At 36.0% G+C, this 21,266-nt stretch overlaps 1 protein-coding gene across 2 annotated transcripts; it reads right to left on the minus strand.

Moving 5' to 3' along the window:
• Positions 1 to 8,848: 8,848 nt before the first annotated feature.
• Positions 8,849 to 21,189, minus strand: DPM1 (dolichyl-phosphate mannosyltransferase subunit 1, catalytic). Of its 2 annotated transcripts, XR_009960115.1 has the most exons (10): positions 21,059 to 21,189; positions 19,945 to 20,044; positions 17,840 to 17,873; positions 15,555 to 15,631; positions 15,417 to 15,442; positions 13,805 to 13,900; positions 13,053 to 13,121; positions 12,648 to 12,762; positions 11,393 to 11,549; positions 9,498 to 9,579 (listed from the first exon to the last, which is right to left on the minus strand). XR_009960115.1 is itself a non-coding variant. In XM_062589524.1 (9 exons), the coding sequence occupies exons 1-9, from the start codon at positions 21,163 to 21,165 to the stop codon at positions 9,475 to 9,477; spliced, it is 729 nt and encodes a 242-aa protein (XP_062445508.1). In that variant the 5' UTR covers positions 21,166 to 21,189; the 3' UTR covers positions 8,849 to 9,474. The 2 variants fall into 2 exon arrangements, 1 of the variants encoding a protein (XP_062445508.1); XM_062589524.1 differs by lacking the exon at positions 11,393 to 11,549 and having other exon boundaries at positions 8,849 to 9,579.
• Between the last annotated feature and the right edge of the window lie 77 nt (positions 21,190 to 21,266).

Consider the following 21,266-nt stretch of genomic DNA (forward strand, 5'->3'; position numbering starts at 1 on the left):
CGCTTTCATTTCGCCATGTGCTTCTGTGGTAGCTTCATCGTGGCGGTCGTAAGAATCAGTAAGTCATGAAACGGGTCGTTCCGTCGCATACGCACAACTTACTGACGACCGCAAGACCCGAGGAACGCGCTTGTGCTTCAGCAGGAAAACAGCTCCTGGAGCTTTGGTGCTGGAAGTTCCCTTGTGTCCCCTTGTCCTGTGTGACACGTGGAACAAGCCTCAGCTACGGAAAGTGGAGAAGGCTGCTTTGATTTTTCGACATAGCTCGTTTGCCTTGCAAGAGTAGATACTTTATTTTAGGGTGCAATTATGAAAATATGTTGGAAAACTTTGCTGAAACTGTTAAATCAGTAACATATTCAGAAGCCATCAGCCAACTTGAAGGCCACTTAAGCCAGTTTGATTGCAATGGATTAAAATACCCAACCCCCCAAAAACCCTAGGGCCTTTGTATTTTAAAGCCTTTTTTAACACTTTACCACCAGTGGCGTTTTAGTGATCACTTACTGATACTGCATTATAACATGTACTTCTATTTTCCTGACTTCTCTTTTACTGATCTGACCTATAGCTTTTTTTTAAAGTTAATTAAAATCTTAGAAGAAAGGGACAACTATTTGCAACGCTTTCAATACAGTATCTCTACAGAAACTTCTTGCTGAAAGACAAAAACAAAGCATGATGATAAACAATTTTAAAAGCTTTAGTGAAGAATGATAACTTGCAGTTGCCTACTCTACTGTGAGTTGTAAGTTCATCTGATGGTTTTGGTTGTACAGAAGAACGCTTAACTGAGAGAATGAATAGTAGTAACAGAAAAGAGAAATTGAAGTTAGCGTGCACTACTTTAGATTTGAGACTGCAAGATCTTCTTGGGGCATTTGGAAGGGTGCAAGGTTGGAAAAGGTGTCTCATTTAACTGGCTGAATTTGGCACCACCGTACTTAAGGGCTCTACACTGGATTTAATACACATAGAAAAAAAAATACTTCTCACTTTCTCAGTTGACATCAGGCTTGAAGTACAAATATTAAACCTCTCTTTCTAGGGATTCTGAGTGATAGTTTATGTTGTGAAAAACAAAACCAAATGTCTCTCTATGAAAAGACTAACACTAGAGGTCATAGTATAATGTTCAGAAAGTTTTAGAAATTGTTACTAGTTTTTATGTAGTGCAGTCAGTTAATCTAGATTTTACAGTAAAAAAAAATAACAGAGAAACAAATCCCTGACCCACAGAGCTTCCACTCTAAAGGCTGAATACTGAAATAGCTGAGAAGTGTCTGAAGGTTAGAAAAACTAAGTTTCATGGAGCAGGATAGAATAATTGGAAAGAGAAGTCAGATTTGGTAGATATTCAAGAGGATGAACACAACATGCAAATAGGTGCAAAGGATACAACAGCACGAGCTGAAATGGCTGGACAGATAGGAGAACCAAACAGGCTTTTGGAGATCTTCTCATGTCCTAGATTTTGGGTGTGAGTAACAGTAATTTTGAATCTTGGTGTAGTTTCTTGTGACTTACCAGAAGGGTGTTCAGGCTTGGCTGGCAGCAACAGGCAAAGAGTTCTCCAACCTCTTCCTCAACATCTGCCAATATCAGGGAATTTCCAGTGGGAAACTGCTTTCCAATCCCTATATGATGATGGTACCTAGTCCAGAGTTAAAGCCAAAAGAGTATACAAAACAATTTTGGACGAGTTTAGAAGTTGAAATTCGAGATAAGAGAAAATTAAATTAGATATGGACAGAACAGAAGAGCACCAGAAGGCAGAAATACACGCTTAGTGCACAAGATGGGTGATGGGTGACACAGACATAGTAGAGTTTTTTTTTTTTTTTTTTTTTTTAAAGCAAAGGGCAGAACAACAGGAGAGAAAGACAACGTGGCAGCAGAAGTTTGAGTAAATGGGAGCTGTTGCCTGCTTTGGGGTGAAGTCTGCAATAACAGGGCTGAAAAGATTTTGGGGAGGATTTATTTTGGGGAGTGTTACACAGAAGGCAATCCTCAAAGGAAGGACAAGATCTTGCTCTTGTTTAGTGTCAACACGTAGCCAGTTAGAACAAAAGGAGGGTGAGAATAACGCAGTTTGCTTTATAAGATTGATTTTAAAGATAGAATCTGAGAGCTGGGGAAGAAGGAATAAAAAGTGTTGAGCCCATTTGTCTGCTGTATGTACAAAGTGATGTATACAAAATGAAAGAAAAGTGTATGATAATAATCTTAATAGACTTTTACACCAGGGATATGAGGTTTTTTCCTCATGACAGATTATGACAACTAGTAAGTCAGTGAAATCACAGAATTGTAAGAGACTAAAAGCTTAACAGCTGAGGGGAGACAATTGCATGGATATAATCGAAGGTGTGTTGTGCTACAGATTTAGGTCAAAATTGTGCCCACATTCACAACTGTACCAGTTTAACAAGAATACTATATTTGTTTTTCATTTAGATGCAAAATAATGCAAGACAACTATCAATGGCTCTAAGCACCTAACATAATTAATTATATAATAAATACATTTCTGTTAATCTCAGCAGTATTAAGATCACTGGTCTCACAGAAACCCAGTAAGCTATCCAGCTGCTTTGTCATTTAGACACTTCATCATCTCTCAGCCATTCCTGAACTTCTTCCATGAAGATGACTTTGGCAAAAGCCACCAGGAACCAAATTCAGTCTCTATCAAGATGAAAGTAGGGAAGATACACCCCTTCACACAGAGCACCCTCCTCCTTTTCCTCTTATTTTTTTAAAGAAAAAAAACAAAACACTTGGATTGAGCCAGTCTGTGCTTAGAGCTGCTTCAGATAGATTTGCTTAGCAGGTTAGGATAACTTGGGAGGGAGGGTTGATCCCTTAGCCAGGCCAGCTAGAAGTTTGTCTGTTATAGCCAACATTTAAATTCCACTTAGAAGTGGGTCAGCCAAGTGCTATGTCCTTTGGAAGTGATGCTGCACTGCTATGACAAACTGTATTCTTTTTGTGGATAGGATTGAGGTCTTCTTTGTTGTCAACACTTTCAGAAACCCTGAATTCAGATTGTGGATTTATTTAGTGAAAGATGTTCATTAAAAAAAAGCCTAATTAAACAAATGCCTGAGGCCTACTTTAAGTATTTTGATAATTGACCATTTTCAAACAAACAGCTTTTCTGTTTTTTACCTCCTGTACATTGAAGCTGTAATACCAAATAGGTAATATAATTACTTTGACAGGATCAGCCCATTAAAAAGACTTCATGTCATATGCCTTCTTTGCAGAAGCAAACAGAATGGAAAGCTAGATGGATAAAGAGCTCTCTGAACACATTTCAGTCCTGACATGAAGTTCAGCATGTGCTATGGTAAGTTTGGTTATTTTCTTCATGAATATCCCCCTGCTTGTTGCACAGAAGCACTGAACCAGAGGGCCCCAGAGCATTCACAAGCAGTGCCAATAGGAGCTTGGTTGAAATATTTCCTGTTCTAAGTACCCGGATTCATTCCCTCCTGAGCTTCCCAGAGAACATTAAGTTTTCAAGTGTGATTTTGTCTAGGTTGACCTCCTAGAGGTGTGATGGGCTTGCAAAAAGTCAAAACGGGAAAAGACTGAGCCAAATACAAGTTTTTAGGATGATAATTAATCCGAATTTCTGTTGAACAGTGGGTGCAAATAGCCTAGCAGGGAAAAAAACTTTCTTTTTTTTTCTTTTTTTTTTTTTTTTTATCTTTGCCCCCTGCTGCTTTGTTGAAATCTCTCTCTGAAAGGCTGAGTTTTCAGATCTCACTTTGGATTAATAGCTGAAATTCAGTTTCCCTGTCTCCAGTCCTAACATACTTCCCTGTGAACAGTGATAATCACAATCTGTAAGAGCTTATAAGTGGCTACCATGCTTGAAATAAAAGGTAAAATGTGGCAAGGACAGAGAGGAGGAAATAAAGTTCAAAAAGTTAGCATGCTTTACAAAAGTTTGATGATTACCTTCTCTAAGTTACATCTCTTACAGCATGGTACCTTAGAGGTAATACGTCATGAACAAAGATAAAGTTTGATAAGCAATCCTCTTGTTTGCATATACTCTATTCATATTGATTCTAATGTAAAAAATTGCCCACAACTCTGGAATGTAACCATTTAAAAGCTGTTGCTGAAGTCATCAATGTATTGAACAGTAGGCAATCTGTCATTTAATTCAATTGTGCCAAGATTTTAAGCCATGCTTACACTGGTAATCTTGACAGACCCACTATTAAATATTATTGATTAGCCATCACTATTTTTTATTGTTGTCATACAGAAGGTTGTGCAACCTTGCAGTTGGCTTTCCACACAGCCCATTGGTAAATACTGTAGTAATTTTATATTGCTTATATTGGCAACTAGGCATATCTTTATTGCAGGCTCAGATTAAAATTATGGTAGTACATCTGTATTTACTCCCATGTGTTGTATTTCTAAGCTTAATGATATTTAACCACAAGGTCAGCATTTGACACAGACTTACGAAGAGAAAGTCAAGAAAGAGGTAAAATAATTTCTTTTTTAACTATACATTTAAAAGGATATGTCCCATAGAAACATTCTATTGCAAAGAAGACTCAAGACATTAAATAATGCTAAGAGTTATTATTTAGGTAGGATTCTGAAGCCTTGCAACAAACAATATTATTTTTTTCTAACAGAGTTTGCTCCCCTATGTTTTGAATAGATATTAAGAATTTATTTTCTAAACAACTTGAAATGTCAGTGTCAGCGAAAAAAGATTGACAAAGACAGCAGATGGAGAAAAAGAACTTTTCATTTTTGTGGCATCTAAAAGTAGTTGGATTTTTGTAGGTCTTTATTTAAAAAACAAAATTGAAGCCAGTTCTCTACCCCCCCGAGAGCCAAAGGAGAGATCTTTGAATCTTGTTATGATACTAATTTCACATTCAGTCATTTCAGCTGGAAATGTAAACTGGGAATATGCGTCAAATGGCCTTGGTTGTCTGAAGTGGGTATCCTAGCTTCAATATCATAATGATCTAGATCAGAGGGTTTAAACTGCTTGACCTTATATACCAAAAGCTTTGTATGACTGAGTGTGTCAAAATCCATATCTCAGGGTATGGATCCAATTTGCATAAAGATGTCAGGGGTGCAAGGCGACCAGCTGCCATGTGGTATGGTTGGTCAAGTCTTGGGACAATGGGCAGTATCAACTTCCAGCAGCCCCCAATAATATCTTTCATCGCACAGCAGGGGCTTCAGACCGCCTGGTAAAAAGCTTCACGCTCCATGGCCAGCGTTGAGTCATTCAGCACACCTCTCACTAGGGATGTGTGTTCAGAATTACTCAAAAACTACATAGACCGCAAGTACCTCACTTAGGTCAAGAATAATCTTATGGCATGTTATGCAAAACCTCACGCTTAACTCCTCAAACACGTACTTCCGTAACTTAAGTTTGTTGGGACTACATGCTTGAAGTTTAGCACGTTCTTTGACTGTTCAGTGGACTCAAGTCCACAACTAAGCCTGCTGCATCTTTTCAGCCATCACACTGAATTTCTTGCCCACAGTTAAAGAACAGAAGCTCTCCTTCCCAGAGCTTTGCAGTCTGCCAGTGAAGGTAATCAGTTTGCTTTTCAGGGGAAAGTGAATGTTACTGATGCATAATGCAAGTTACCTTCTTCCCTTTCTTCGTGAAGTATCTACCAAACATATCTATGATATATTCTGATTTAAGTCATGAAGGAATTAAAGCTCCTGTTCTTGCCAAATGACTGAATGCTTGCAGGCACAGATTCCTAAGAAATTATAATAGAAAAAGTATAATACATTAGCAGAGTATTTGTGCATTCATTGGAAATGAATATGGATGTAATTTAGTAAAGCTGATGTATGCGTAACTAAAACCAAGGACATAAAATGAAAATTTCCCTGTAAATGTCAATCCAGTGTTTTGTGGTGGCCAAGAAAAGGCAAATGGAATATTGCAATGGTATTAAGAAGGAAAATGAAAACTAAACTGCCACTGTATAAATCCCTAATACACCAGTATTTAAGACACTGTATGGAGTTCTAGGCACCTGATCTCTAAAGAATATAGAATATAGCAGAATTGTATTCTGCTACTAACATTTTGAGAACAGCAAGGTGTATGGAGTGGCTTCTGTCTGAGGAAATTAGAAAAACAGGACTGAACATGATGAGGGGAAAACCTGTGTCTAAAAAATAATATATAGGAAAAAGGAAATAGTGAGCAAGCAGACAATAGATTAAAAATAAATAAAAGAAAAATGCCTCACATAATACATACATTAAATTGTTGAGGTAATTTCTGCAGGATGTTGTAGAGGCCAAAACTATAAATGGGTTCAAAGAGCAATCAGACAAATCCTTAGAAAGGAGGGACACCAGAAGCCATTAAAAGGTCCAGACCTTCTTGATGTGGCTCTTGCTGACTGTTGGTATGTGTGAGTAAAGATCGTACTAGTCCTGTTTATTGCTTGCTTTCATTCTGCACCCATTGTTGAGCACTGTAAGGGGCAGTATGGCCATTCTCCGCAACTTCCTTCTTCCATTATACGCTATTCTTTCCTTACAATACATATTCATCTATAATTTTTAGTTTTGTGCTAAGAGTTTATATATTTGGTCTTCAAATACAAAGAGGCTTGTTTAAAAGAAGTTGACAATAAATACAAGTAACTCAAAGAGTTTATATTAATTAAAAAACCTGCAAAAATAGTTTAAATAGCACTTATTGAAGGCTATTTCATCCCCTTATTTGGTAAAAGATACTGGCTTTATTGAAAGAAGTACATCTATTAGCTCTGAGCACTGGTTAAAATTACTACTGTGGTTTTTTCAATGAACTGTCACAGTCATGCATGCAAGAGAAAACAGAAAATTAGTTTTTGAGCTTGTTTTGGCAGGATTTCTTATGCAGAAAACACACTGAGTGCTGGTCAGGCTCTGTGGTGCAGGATCTAAGTTCTCAAATACAGAGAATATGTTAGAATCACCTATATTTTTCGTCACTTTAATGGAGAAACTGAGTGGAAAGTAAGTACTGCAGTTTAAGCCATGGGGAAGGATGAAGGGAGAGGTTATTTACATCAGTTTTGGGGCAGATTCTGAGTTTTTAATCAACATTAACAGCAGGCTGTTTTATGAGTCTCTGCTCTACACACGCATTGCGGGGGGTCAGTATACAAATAGGAACTACTTCTGAAGTTCAAGCTTTTAAAACTTGCAGAAAAGGAACTTTTGAAATTATGTTTAACGTCCACTGTGTTATCAGCAGCCCAATCCTCTTTTTTTGAAGGATATAAACAGTCTTTTTTGAAAGAAAGAAAGGATGGTTTCAAGGATATATATTGTGACCTACCACACTTCTAGTGCAGCAATGTAATATCTGTGAAAGATTTTTAAATAAATGGAAATTACTTAGAAATATCTTAGCATACACAAAAAACCCAAACAAAAATGATTTTACCTCACTTGCTCAATTTTTATTCTTTGGATTTTCTTGTTTATTAATTTTTTGCAGACTATTGTTTGGGCTAAATAAGACATTCTGTTAATGTAAAAATTTTGAAAAATATTTTTAATGATGCTCTTCACCGTTAGAGGCATTTTTCATACATCATGAAGAAACAAGAAAGGGTAAAAACAACTGCTATTTAAGTAAAAGCAGCTGGGTTGTCTGTGCCATGCAATCTGCTTGGCCCTTCTCACTTTCCAAGATCTAGCAGCAGGGCCTCAAAAATAAACCTTTCATTACTAAGATTTAATTGTGATAATACTTCAAAAGAGCTAAGCATCTGTTCATTATAAAGTCCATGTTGATGACGTAATCTCATGGCTTCAAAAACTTGTTCATGAACTTCATAGCTTAACTATCTCAGTAAAACTAAAACGAGTATCCTGGTGAACAGTAGGGAGAGTCACTTGGTTCCCTGAGTCTGAGGAAATAGATTTTGTGTAGGTCTCTGTTGTTAGAAGTGTGGATGGAATTTGCCCACTAAGTCAGGCAAACGTCACAAAATGTATGGTTAAGTCTCTGTAATCCAGTTACAGGCAGATTCAAAACCTAAAGCTGCATTTTTTATTATTTTAAAGCAAGTTAAATACTCTAAGTACTAAAAAAAGAAGAAAAATATATCAGACTCTGTACAACTTCACTAAAAAAAGAAAAAGGGAAATATCCCTAATTAAAATAACCCACTAGAGAGTAGGATTTTGTTTTAAAGCTCTATTTTTTTTGTCACTGATAGGAATAAATTTTTGGAAATAACTACCTGAAATATGAATTTGTGTTTTATCAATAGATTTCCTAGATTTTTTATATCAACAAGTGCCTTTAGTGTACTAAAAGGAATGCAAACAAATAAAAGCTGAGTAGAATTAATTGTTACTTAATAATTTGTTGTTTCTCCTCTCCCAACATTAATTTTCTGAGATATGGATATTCATAGAAGTACTCTCCTCTCCCCCAAAATGAGGATGAAACCATTATCAGGATAATTACATTCTTCTGCTTCCTTCCCCTTTCCCCAAATGCTTATTTGATTGCAAGGTTTTCATAATTTTCAAGTTCTGACTGATGATATCAAACAGTGAGACAAAAAATAGCATTACATTGTTCATATTTCTTTCATCAAGATCTAGAAGTATAGATTGCAAAGTCTGTATTTTACTGAAAGTTAAATTTCTTAGATGTTTTTAAAGAGAGGTGAATTGGGCCTTTTATCATGCTAATGTTGGGCGGGATGTTATCCTCCTGTTTTATATATTCTAAGTACTTTTAGATTCTAAAGAAAATAGGAAAAGAAAATCATCTGTACCTAGTCACAAAAAAATTCTCACAGAATTATTCCACACATGTATCTGTTTCTTTAAAAGAGTATTACATCATTCCAGTCTAGGAGCAAAGAATAAATCACTGTACTCATCTGTACTGCCTCTTAAACTACACAAGCTTTTATCATTTTTTTGCAGAAATAGTGTTTTACATATGCATTGAGATACATGTATATATTTGTTCAGGAAAGAAAGGGAACTAACTAGTATATATGTATTGAAAATCCTATCTGCAAACCACAGTACAAAGATAAGACTAATTCTGTATTTTTTTTTTTGTCCTTGCTTTTCTTTATTTCAAAATGATCTTTACCTCCTGCTGAATAATGATTCATTTCTAAATGCAAAAGATCATTTAGGTGTATTTGTGTTCTTTATTAAGACTTTTTTTCTTTTAAAGAAAAATAGCATAGAGCATTAGTCTATTTTGACTAGTTTAACATACAGTTCATTTATTTTGAAAGGAGTATTCTGTGATACAATATCTTTGCTCTACTATTGTTGATCCATTTAATTGTTAGTTTGCAGTGAGTCTTCTGGTAACCAGGCAAATTATCAAGCTTCCGCTACAATATATTAAAAACTTCACAGATCTTAGAAAATGTTTTTCTAAAAACGTTAATTTAGGATAAACTATCACGTTGTAGCAAACAAAGTCAAGAGTCCCTTTAAGAAGGAGACTATTTCATTGCCTCCCAGTTTAGATTCTCCATAGACACGGTCCACAAATGAAATAGGAACCTGTTGAAACAAGCAAAACTATTTTAAGATTCAAGGCCTAAATAATGAGAAATTCTGTAAACAGAAGCACAGTCTTTGAACTTGGCATATTTAGAAGGGGAAGAGGGCAAGGTCTCCATTCTTCTAACCACTTGCTTTAACGATGCTCCATAGCTGGAAAGCATTGAGAGTATTTGCTTTATCACCTCTAAAGATGACCTAAAGCCATTAATGGGTGGCTGGATAATACACCAATCTGAATAAACTATTCTCAATAGTAGCATAAGTGCACTAAAAGCACTAAAGTTCAAAATTAACCTTCACCTATTTCCTTTTTAGCTAAATTCAGTACTTTTGAGTCAATGCCTTAATAAGGCAAAATGTTCTCGGCCACCATGAGAGAGCATTCTGCTCTACCTTGCCACTGTCTAGAAAACACATCTGAATGTGGCAGTTAATGCATGTGCATGTTTTACAAGTATACCTACCTTTGTTGGTCTTCAATCATTTTATAGACTATTTGTAAGATAAAAGATAATAAAAGATAAAAGATAAAATCAAAAGAATTTTGATTTCATTAAGTATGCATACTGTCCAGATTCACTGCTTTTCAGTAACTTGAGGAAATACTTTAGCAGCTCACTATGCCAATACTATATTCGAGTATTCAAGAATTTCAGTAAGTTTGTTTGTGAAATTAAGATACTTCAGGGACTACAATTAAAAAATAAAAACTGCAAAAGTCATTAAGGAATTGGCTGAGCATTCCGCTGGAAGTTTCAACCAGACATCAGCTGGCAAGTGGAACACATAAGAACACCACACCCTTGCAACTGTGCTAGGACTGAGGATTTCTTGCAACTCTAAGCAGATTGGTGTATGATAGAAGAGAAACCAGGGTATTTGGCAACAAGAAAATACCTAGAAAGGCATCCAGATGACTTAGCAATGCCCCTGGCTTTCTTAGTAGGATCCCTTTGATAATCCTAAAAAGCATCCTAACAGCAATGGACAGCTGATCTAAGAGGCATGGACAGAAATCGCTGAAGACACAGATAGTGCAGGACGTCAGAAGTGACATTTTCTGACTAGTGATGAATGAATGGTTTATATCTAGTCTTCCCTAGTACTGGAGTTAACCTCTTATGTAGTTGCTGCACTTTGCCCTTCTTGCATAAGACGTTGTATCATTAGTTTTAAAAGAGGCATTTTCAGCCTTACGTTAGAAGACTATATTCCACACACTAAGGTAAATTTCACATATGGTACATAAGGACAGCATATAATACTGTTCAGGTATAGCCTGTTTGCATTCATCTCATCACCTAGTTGTTTCTTTTAGATTGAAAGTCATTGAGACCTACCAATTTCAACATTCTTTAAGAAATGACTATATTTACACTTTAAATCTGCATAAAAATTCCTGTTCTGGCAATAGAGTTACAACAGCAGCACTTGCACACTGTGGATTAGATTTGTATGCATGAATATTTCTGGAATTGCAGTATTATCATTTTGGTAATTACAAAATGGCTAAGAATCGTAACTACTGATCAGGACCCACAGTACCAATGGACTAAATATAATGGAAAACTCTTCTGCCTCAGGAAGTTCCAATATGGAGACAGTTAAGTGGAAAAGTAAAAAGAAAGAATACAGTAGCCTTATGTATAGGTACATGTCAGCAGTCTGAGCACTGTCAAGATTGTTACAGATAATGCAAAGGAAATCTTAAGGGCAAGAGTGAACCAAAATAATGAAGCAACCTTTTAGATTTTGGAGATAACTCTTGCCACATGTGAGAAACCAGAAGAGAAAGCAATAAGGTGCTTACTTGGGAATGTTACAGATGAGTTGTGGAGGACAGCAAAACTGACCCATTACAGAACAGAGGTCAGGTCTCAGTGACTGGGAGACAGTCATCTTTGTGAAGATCAAGGTTGTCAGGCTTTGAACCTGAAGACAAGTATCTTGTATTTGATGCTATACAGCTAGAGAAGGCATGCAAAGAAAGGAATGGTGGGATCAAATAATAGGCAGAAAAAAGTTATTCACAGCAGCACCCTGAAGAGAGATGAGCAAGACAAGACTGCATTTTTTTAAAAAAAAAACACAGAAAAGTGGATTTACTGTTTTCAGAATGTATGATAAATAAAGATTTTCTCTTTCCAGGTTTCAGTATCTGGATAAATAGAGAGGTGAGATTTAATTCAGCAATGTTAAAACCGCAAAACATGGATGCAACTGGATGTGATTTAAGCTCAAACCCAAGCTACATGCAGGATAGTGATGTTGCCCCAGGAGCAGAAAGGATAGAGGAAAAGAGCTTGCTTTATTGGGTAGAGGTATTCTACCCAGTGTTGGTATAGAAATGCTATAATAAGGTTTACAGAGAGAAGTACCAGCAACAGAGTCTCTGACAATTCAGTCATGAAAATGATGAACAACAGCTGTTTGAGATTTTGCTGTAAGAGAATTCTAGTGAATCATCTTTAAAGACACCAGCAAGAGCAATTCAATGAAATCTGAAGGGCAGCAATCAAGACTGCAGGGAGTATAGGATAGAACTAGTGTTTGGAGTTCTTCTTTAATGACTGTATTCAAATTCAGAGAGTTTAGAAGTGGAAAGGTGTGCTAGCTGGCAAGTTGGGAAAGAACAAGAAAATGAATGACAAGACAGAATAAATCAGAAACAGAGTCAGGTTACTGGAAACAGTGAAATGATTTTAAAAGAACTTACTAGAGATGTCTGGATACTAAAAGAAAAGGCTCAGAGCAGGTTCATGGTATATTTTGACTTTTTTTTTCTTCCTTTGAAGACCCTGCTAGAATCTTATGCAGCTAAAGAAATAACAAGAGGAAGAAGGAAAGCTCCAAGAAGCTTATTAGACATGGGGAATAAGTAAGTGGAATTGCAGATTTGTCATTCAGCTAAGTTGGAAGAAGTAAAGTTCAACATGTGTAATTTCTTTACATTGTTTTGAAAATCCTGCTTCCTCTTGGAAGTAGTCAGAATTTTCTAGGCTTCTAGCAATCTGCATGTATATTTAAATGAAAACACAATACACTTATCAATACTTCTACTATACCTCTCCAACAGTATATCCTAACTGTCTAGCCCGAACAATCATCTCCATCTGGAACACGTATCCTTTAGAAACACATTTTTCCATTAGTTTCTGTAAGACTTCTTTTCTGTATAACCTGTAAATGATTACAAAGAAATTGAAAAATGTGGCATAATTTTTGAACTTCAGAGATCAAGATAGTACGTGCAGGAATCTAAACTGTAACCACTTATATCATTACTACTTTAAAAACTCAATAACAAAGTTGTAGGAACAACAGTTCTTGCAATATAATCTATGATTTTTCATCTTCATCTAAAACAAATTTCATAGTGCTCAGTAAAGAAGGTCTGCTCTTATTCTATTTTTTGTTTAAAAGTTTCTTGATCTCTAACAAGCTTTATACCTTGCAAACCAGATCCATACCTGAAACTCCCAGTTAAGTCAGATGCACCTGGTCTCAGCAAAACCTGAGTTATAAAATTGGCACCACGACTGTGAAAGGAAATATGAACGTCAGAATTACTCAATACACGTAAACCCCAGCCGCCATGTGCTTACATAACCCTGATGTAACATTTTGCCTCTTTTGTTTTTGAATGAAACCTTTTCCTACTGCTCATTGCAAATGTTTTCCAGCAACGTCTAAGTAACGATTAATTGAGATTAATGACGCCAGGTAATTCTTAATTTGTGACAAATCATAGCGTCAACAAAGGGGCATTGCAAGTGATTTACAGCTGAGAAAAAAGACCATTACAACTTTTAACTCTAACTAAATATGTCTTTAAACTTGGGAAAAGTGTCACAGTCTCAGCTCATATTCTTTTTATGATGAAGCCAAAGAACTGTCCCAAACTGATGCAGTGCAGATTCGCCTGCTGTTACACCTAATTTCACCAAACTGGTCATATCATTATTTTTTGATGTTTCTTTAATTGAAGAATTTGCAAATCATTCATTGCAATCAATAACTCTATTATTTAATATAGTTTTGCAGTAACAAATACTATTCACTAAAGGCTCTGTTTAGCTCACACAGAATGCTAATTCAGATGTCTGTAACACTCCTGGAGGTGGATTGATGGCATTGTGATTTATTGTTTGATTCTTCACTTGAAAGCCTTGAGAACTTCTAAACAACAAATTTATATGCAAATAACTAGAAAAATACTAACCTGATTAATTTTCTTTTCAAATCCCAGCCATACACTCCTCCATTTCCTTTATATCTTGTTCCAGATACAATATCAAAATTGCCTTCTTTCTGCTTTCTGTAAGAAGTTGATTGTATTGAAAAAAACAGAAGGATTAATTGCATGAAGTCAGTACAACAAGAAAAATCACTGCATTAATAGAAAAATCTATATTGTACAAACCTTTAAACAATAAGTACAGAGGAAGGCACGAAAGTAATAGGTATGATGGTTATAAACATCATGTGTTTTAAAACCTGTAATTCCTCTCTTCTTATGAAGAATTGTTTCAATATCTTATGATTTTCTTTTACGAACTATGGCATAGGATTTCAAAGACTGCTTCATAAATAATTTATATAGACTTACTTAAGTATTTTAAAGCAAAAAAGCAGTCTCTCTAATATAAAAGAAAGGGTAAGTTTAAATATAGATTTAAATATTTAATTTACACAAACTCATAGTAATGAAAAATAATAAGCCTGGAACTATCCTTAGTCCACACCATGCCTAACTGCTGCAGAACCCTACCTAAAAATTTTAGATCTCCAGTACTGCTGCAAGAAAGTTGAAAATTATGTAGATTGCTACCCTTAGCCTCCAAGGTAATTGAAACAAATTTGATTGTTTCTCACAAATTGAAATATTACTGGGAGAGAACGGCAAGAGATAGACAGTGAGGAGAGAAATACTTCATCACTAAGCAAGGATTTTGCACTATCCTGTAGTTACATACTTGTATTATCTTTAACATTAATTTCCTTAATGCTAAATTTGAATTTTTTAAATCAATTATTTGAGTACAATCTGGCTTGAGTCTTGAATCTGTTAGCTTATGTGATGATTGCATATGTGCTTGTCTTTAAGATGGTGCTCTTCAATGATACTTAATTACCCTTAAAGTACAGTCTTACTTTTTAAGTAACTGCATGTGAAGCTTCATGCCTCTTATATTTCACTTACTCCTTATAAAATCTTTACATCTTAAAAATAAAGAAATGTGTAGTGTTGGTTTCAATGGCTAGCCCTGTAGAAATCAAAACCTCTCTCTTTTGCATCGTTGTCCACTAGAAAAACCCTCAAACTGAATTCCATGTTCACTTATACCTGTGAAATCTCCTTGATTTCAATTAGTTTGCAAAATACTTTAAACATGTTGGCTTACAGAGATGAATCCAACCTGTTTTTCAATCCTAAAAATTAGCAGAAATAAAAAAATTTCAGAAAAAATATTTTCTTTACTCCTTCAATCCACATCCCTACATGCACACATAAAGAAGGCATTAGAATTAGAAGATGCCATTTATATATATGCTTTTGAAAGCAGATAGACCATTAAAGGAGGAAGAAAAGTACTTTGCCACGCATACTGTTTGTTTCCTTAAAGGTGGGGAACTTAGCTCAAATTAGGAACTAGTATGTTCTGGATTATTTTAGGACAAATCTATTGAGGTTCAATAACCTCTATTTGAATTCCTGCCTTGTCAGTTTTCTTACTGCAGCTAACTGGCTATACAATACTATAAAGCTTTCAAATATTACTACAAAATTATAAATGCTCATAAGTCATTCATATATAAGAACTGGCACCTACCTGATAAATTCTGCAATAAATTTTGGCTGAAATAGAAGGAAAACAGATGAGAAAAGAGAAGCGGGGGGGGGGGGGGAGAAATCAATACAAAATTAATTATAACAGTATAAAAATACAATACATAAGATACAGACGTACATGGTGAGAAAGGTCAGCATCCATAATAACAATAAAATTCCCAGTAGCGTGCTTCATTCCATGAATATAAGCAGTGCCTAATGAAAACAGTACAGAAATGTTTTCCATCACTGTTTTAAAATATGCAGTCTTCTAGCTAGTCTTCACTTATATTCAAAAATCTCTAAATTATACTACAAAAGGATTAGCTAAATATTTTTATTTTTAAAATGATACAGCAATTGTCAAACATAAAATTACTTCTCCTTTCCCCTATAATTTCAGCATTGGATTTTATAAATGTAAACTTTGGCAAGTCCTACTGCAATAGGAATAACCAGAGAAACATGACTTAATAAATGGGTCACTATTTGAAGCAACCTTTTCAGTAATGCCATAAGCAGTTATGAGCCAAATAAAACTAAGAATAGGACACGGGCAACAACATAATGCCTATAAATAATGGACATAATTAACGTGTCCATAATGTTAACAGACATCTACGAAAAAAAATGCTTTCTAGACTCAAGATTTACTATTAGTAGCATTGGTTTGTTTTCTTGACACCGTGAATAATACTGTGGCACCTAATCTGAAGTGTCTTTTTTTCTTACTTTAACTTTTTGCTTCTATTCATCTCACATGAACTGGTTTAGCTATCTTGAAAGAGTTGGAACAAGTTTTGCTATTAAAATTTTCCTTGAACCAATTTCTGGTTCAAATCATATCATTCGAAGATAACACTGCTTCCAGGAACACCACAGACAGCATAACAGAGATTTAAAAGAAAGACTCAAAAATAATTTGAATGATTAAGGAGTATATGGCAGTTTTTACTTTATAAGGAGTAAACGGCACTAAAAACAAAATACTTGCAAAAGATGTTGTTAGCTGGCATTGACTCAGGAAATTAAACTACTGGTTAATGAACAACCTGTATTTCCTTTCTTTCACATTTTTTTTTTTGTAAAATTAAATTCTATGAGTGTCAAAAATCCATGTGTTGTGCATAATTAGTAGATATGGTGCATAGAAGAATTAAAGTTAGTATTAATCAGCAACACTAGTCTTTAATTAGGACAAAGGATCAAAAGTAAGGTCAGGATAAAAATTTGGAAGAGAGGAGTGTAAGCTTTTCAGAGTTTCTTAGACAAATGACAGCTGCAGAAAAAAAATACAGAAAGGTGACTTTAAATAGACAGTTACTATCAACATTAGAGTATCATTCCTGTTTAGTGGAATGGTGCATAATACAGTTAATGTTAACTGTGGAGAAGGTAGTTAGCTGCAGTAGTCAGTGTACAAGACACCTCAAATATGGGAGTTGTCAAGATATTTAGTAAGGAAGGCAGATACTGATTTCCAATAAATGAAACAAGATATTACATAATACCTTCATTTCAATTGTGAGAGAAGAGAATTAATGACAAAAAGACATAAATCTTAATCATTGAAATGTCTCCCCCACTTTATTTTAGGATAATTTAATTACTACAAGTTTTAAATGTTTGACTGCCCTCGTACTTACTTTTATAAAAAAGGGCAAAAATTGGCAGACTTGATTTACAGCAACAGAGCTGCAGTTCTGCATCATTCCATGAGAATTTTATGATCAATTTCAGTGATAAAAGATTGGTTCCCAAATTAGTGAGAGCTTCTAGAACACAAATGAGTAACTTTTGTAATGTGCTTCAAAGCCTTCAACTTACACGTTAGTTAATAGGTGAGACAATACTTAGCACTTTGACTACTGGACGTTTGTCAGAATTTTTTTTTTTTAATTAAATTTGTAATTTGTGTTGCAATTGGGCAACTGTAAAGAGCTTTGTCCAAATAATGACAAAAAAGAGTCCCAGCCTTCAAGATTGCAAAAACCTATGGTCTAATTTTGTAGAGTCCTGCATACAGGCAGATTTCACAGAAAGCACCATCTTCTCCATGTCAGTAGTCTCCACACAAAAATAGCAGTTACAATTGCAGAAGCTGCATGTTGTCTTAATATAGGCCCCTGATTCTGTTATCAGTATGGGAGGAGGGGAAGGGGAAAGGAAAGGCAGCATGAGGTTAACAGGAAAGCACAGTTGTACAGAATCACAGTGACCACAATATGCAGATTTGAAGTTGTGGGAAACTTGTTACAAATTCACTGTGATATTTGTGTGGTTTATAAGTTTGCTTGCTTATAAAAATTTGATGAAAACATATTTCTAATCATCAGTTTTACAATGATTCTTCTGTAACTTTGTGCACTGACATGAAAAAAAAGATTTTTTAAAAAACTGCACCAGCAGTTAGTAAGAACTTACCCAGGCCCAACTTTTTTGCTCGAGGTCTTAAAAGCTGCAGGATATTGTAAAATATGCATATATTACTTACAATACAGCTTTTAATTACTTTTTGTGACATTCTATATAATCAAGGTATAAAAATATTTTAGAAAATACTTTTTAAATACATAGATAATACATACAAACAAATTTGTCTGACAAAACACAGGAGCAATAAAGCCATTATATTAAATATGAATTTCATCATATCATATTAGAAACAAATTTATTCTGAGCTTACATTAGTAATCCTGTGGTAAAACAAGCAAACAAACAAAACAACAACAAAAAAAACCATTATCTCAATAGTGGAAAGTTTTCTCATATTCCACTATCTGAAATACACAGTTATAAATCTGAGCAAAGGTCTCCTCAACATCATTATTTTTAAGGAATGAAAAATACTATTGGTAAATATTTTAAGAAGTTCCCTGAAGTGATTTAACATGTCATTAGCATTGTATATAAATTTGAAGATTTTCATGTGCGTACAGATGTTACACAGCTGAATAACTGTCATACAAAAATATTACTAATTTTTCAAAATAAGAATGACCCAGGCCTTAAAACCTCAGCCAAGTATCCGCAGTTCCTACAGGGCCAGATAAAAGCTCAGCAACAAACAGAACTATGCTCCTATGCCAACTTGTTGGGGAGAACCACTGCCATCAAAAGAGAAAAATAGCTTTAGATCATCATGACTGTAAATTAAATTTAAATTTTAAAATTTAATTAAAATTTTAATTTTAATTATTTTTAAATAAAATTTTGTTGCATTATCAGAGAGATCATAATTACTGCAATGAAAGTCAGAGAAGGACAAGGACGTGAAAGAGCCAGTAATCATTAATACTTCTACTGTTTAGTCATTTTGGTTTCTGTTCTCTTCCCTCCACAGATTTTTATTTAATAAATAGCTATATTTGAAAATTTATGAAAAACTGGTTTGACTTCTCATGTACTTCCTTCAGTATTTTGGCCTCTTACTAAGTTAACTATATACCATTTTGAGTAAGTGTAATACAGTAAGAAAGAACCTCAGAAGTTATTTAAATGCAGACCCCTGAACACAAATCACAGCAATGACTTTGCTTACTACTTACAGGTAATTTCAGGAAAGAAGAAAAGACTGACCTCATCAGAAATCATACCTGATTTTTTTTCAGACTTTTGCAGTAATATTGCTTTGGGCTACATGATGTCCCTTGCCTATATGCAATTCCACTTAAGTGTGCTAGACTCTACAATGCTACAGGGGTTGGTACACATATTAGACCACAAAATTAAGCTATTAGGCAGCAAAGAAAGTTTAGCTAACCATCTTAAACTTCCCTATTACTAGTGCCAGTAAAAAAATAAAGACTCAAAAACTTCATATCTTCATTGTTCCTTAAAATGATCTTTATAAATACTACTTAATTAACAAATACTATTTTAAAAACTTACAATTACACAGTAATGGATTAGAAAGAAAAGTCTGACACTGCTTAAAGCACAAATGTCTGTCAAACTTAACTTTTGTTTTTCATACTGTTCTGTAATAACAGTTTTATTACCAAATAGAATAGTTTTAAAAGCTCATAAAGTAAATGACAGTATCTTGTTATATAATGATTGTTCTACATTTATGTACACAAAAGAAAATAGTCCTGTTCCTGAGAAATACAACCAAATATATTAAAAATAAATCACAAGACCAGACTAGCTTTCATCTTTCTAATTCCCTATTCCTACAGCCAGAGAAAATGAAACTCAACTTCATTAAAACCTCATCTTTCCCTCAGGCATGCACAAAGTACAGTAATAGCCACTATTCATTTTTCAATAGAATACAGCACATGCACAAAGTATTGAAAACATTTTGAAAATGTTAATTCATGATTCTTCCTATTAATTCGTAATACTGCTAAGCAGCTGCAGGAATGTCATAATTTTACATTTGGCTAAAGTAGTATGCAAAGCTTAAATAACCTGCCTAAGGGTGTAAAGAAATTCAGTCTAGAAACTAGGGACTCTGGTTCCAGTCCTCTAAAAACTTATAGTATTTTCTTGTACAATAAAAATAAACAAAATACGTAACTCACTATTTTATCTGATCCATATATCTTTACCAATTGTTCAGCAACTTCCTGTGTCCCATCAGGGCTTCCATCATCTATGATTATAATTTCAAAGTTGTATCCACTGAAATGAGAATTATTTTTAAATGAATACATGGAAAATACAGTTTCTGACTATGCCATTTGGTAAGTCATGAAACAGGAGAACAAAATACCAAGTGATTTTCTGGCACTTAGAGGTACATGCTGTAGTTATTTGAAACATGTTTCAGTGTCACTGTTTTGTGCAAGTCTCAAGCTGCGCTTGCCTCGCAGTAAATTGCAGCAATACAAATCACATCATTCTCACATACTGTGCTCATTTCTAGCCTCACGACTGTGAGAGATGAAAAGCTAAAATTGACTTTGCACGGTTACCTGGCAACGCTTTCTCGAGACAGCGATGCAGAATGGATTAGAGCAAGTGTAAGACTTTGATTAGCAGAATTTCATTTCCATAACTAATACCAGTGAAAAGTTCTGCTCTTCACAGCTACAGGTTAGATACAATTGCCTATATACTCTCCATCACTGTCAGAAAACTATTATTTATTTTACAGCATGGATAATTTTACTGCCTTCCTAAGTTATCACATCATTTTACAGTTTTATGTATATATATTAACCAGTTCTGTAAATAATTTCTGTAAACTTCTCAGACCCATCAACGCTTCAAGGACAGAAAGACTTGAAGATTCTTCTAAGCCTATTTGTTAACAGAGTCATCAAGCTCTTCGGGGGCGGATTTTTCTCTACACTCCGGTAGCCACTTTGCTGCCGCAGCTCCCGTGCCTCCACCCCAGGCAGAGCCGGGCACTTCAAGCGGGAGCTGAAGCGGCTCCTCCCCGTGCGCAGCCGCCCGCTCCGCACCCGCAGGGCCGCGGCGCGGCCTCCCGCGGGCCTCAGCTCTCCGCCCGCCAGGCCGGGCCGCGGCGCGGCCTCCCGCCGGTGACCCCGATCCGCACGCCAGGCCGCTCCCCAGGCGCGGGCCTCCCTCCCGGCGCGGCCCCGCTACGCACGGCGGCGGCCTCGGGGCCGAGGCGCCGCCCGCCCCGGCGGGGCCGGCGCTCGCGGGTCTCCCGAGGGGGCGGCTCGGTACCTCGCCTCGAAGCTGCGCGCCAGCAGCCAGACGACGAGCGGCAGGTTCTCGCGCTCGTTGTACGTGGGCAGCAGCACCGACACCTTGTCCGCGCCACCGGCGGCCATGGCGGCGCCCCGCGACTCCCGGAACCGGCGGGGCGGGGCGGGGCGGGGCGGGGCGGGGCGCGCGGCAGCGGCAGCCAATCCCCGCGCGCGCCTGCGCCGGG

Source organism: Rhea pennata, chromosome 16 (assembly GCF_028389875.1).
Source record: "Rhea pennata isolate bPtePen1 chromosome 16, bPtePen1.pri, whole genome shotgun sequence".
Taxonomy (NCBI): Eukaryota; Metazoa; Chordata; class Aves; order Rheiformes; family Rheidae; genus Rhea; species Rhea pennata.

Excerpts from the sequence above, each read along its gene's own strand:
- DPM1 (XM_062589524.1), bottom strand. The coding sequence starts at position 21,165 with ATGGCCGCCGGTGGCGCGGACAAGGTGTCGGTGCTGCTGCCCACGTAC. Across the intron at positions 13,901-15,416 it reads TTTATTGCAGAATTTATCAG|AAAGCAGAAAGAAGGCAATT; the intron begins GTAGGTGCCAGT and ends AACTTCTTACAG. Across the intron at positions 12,763-13,052 it reads GACTTAACTGGGAGTTTCAG|GTTATACAGAAAAGAAGTCT; the intron begins GTATGGATCTGG and ends AATCATTTACAG.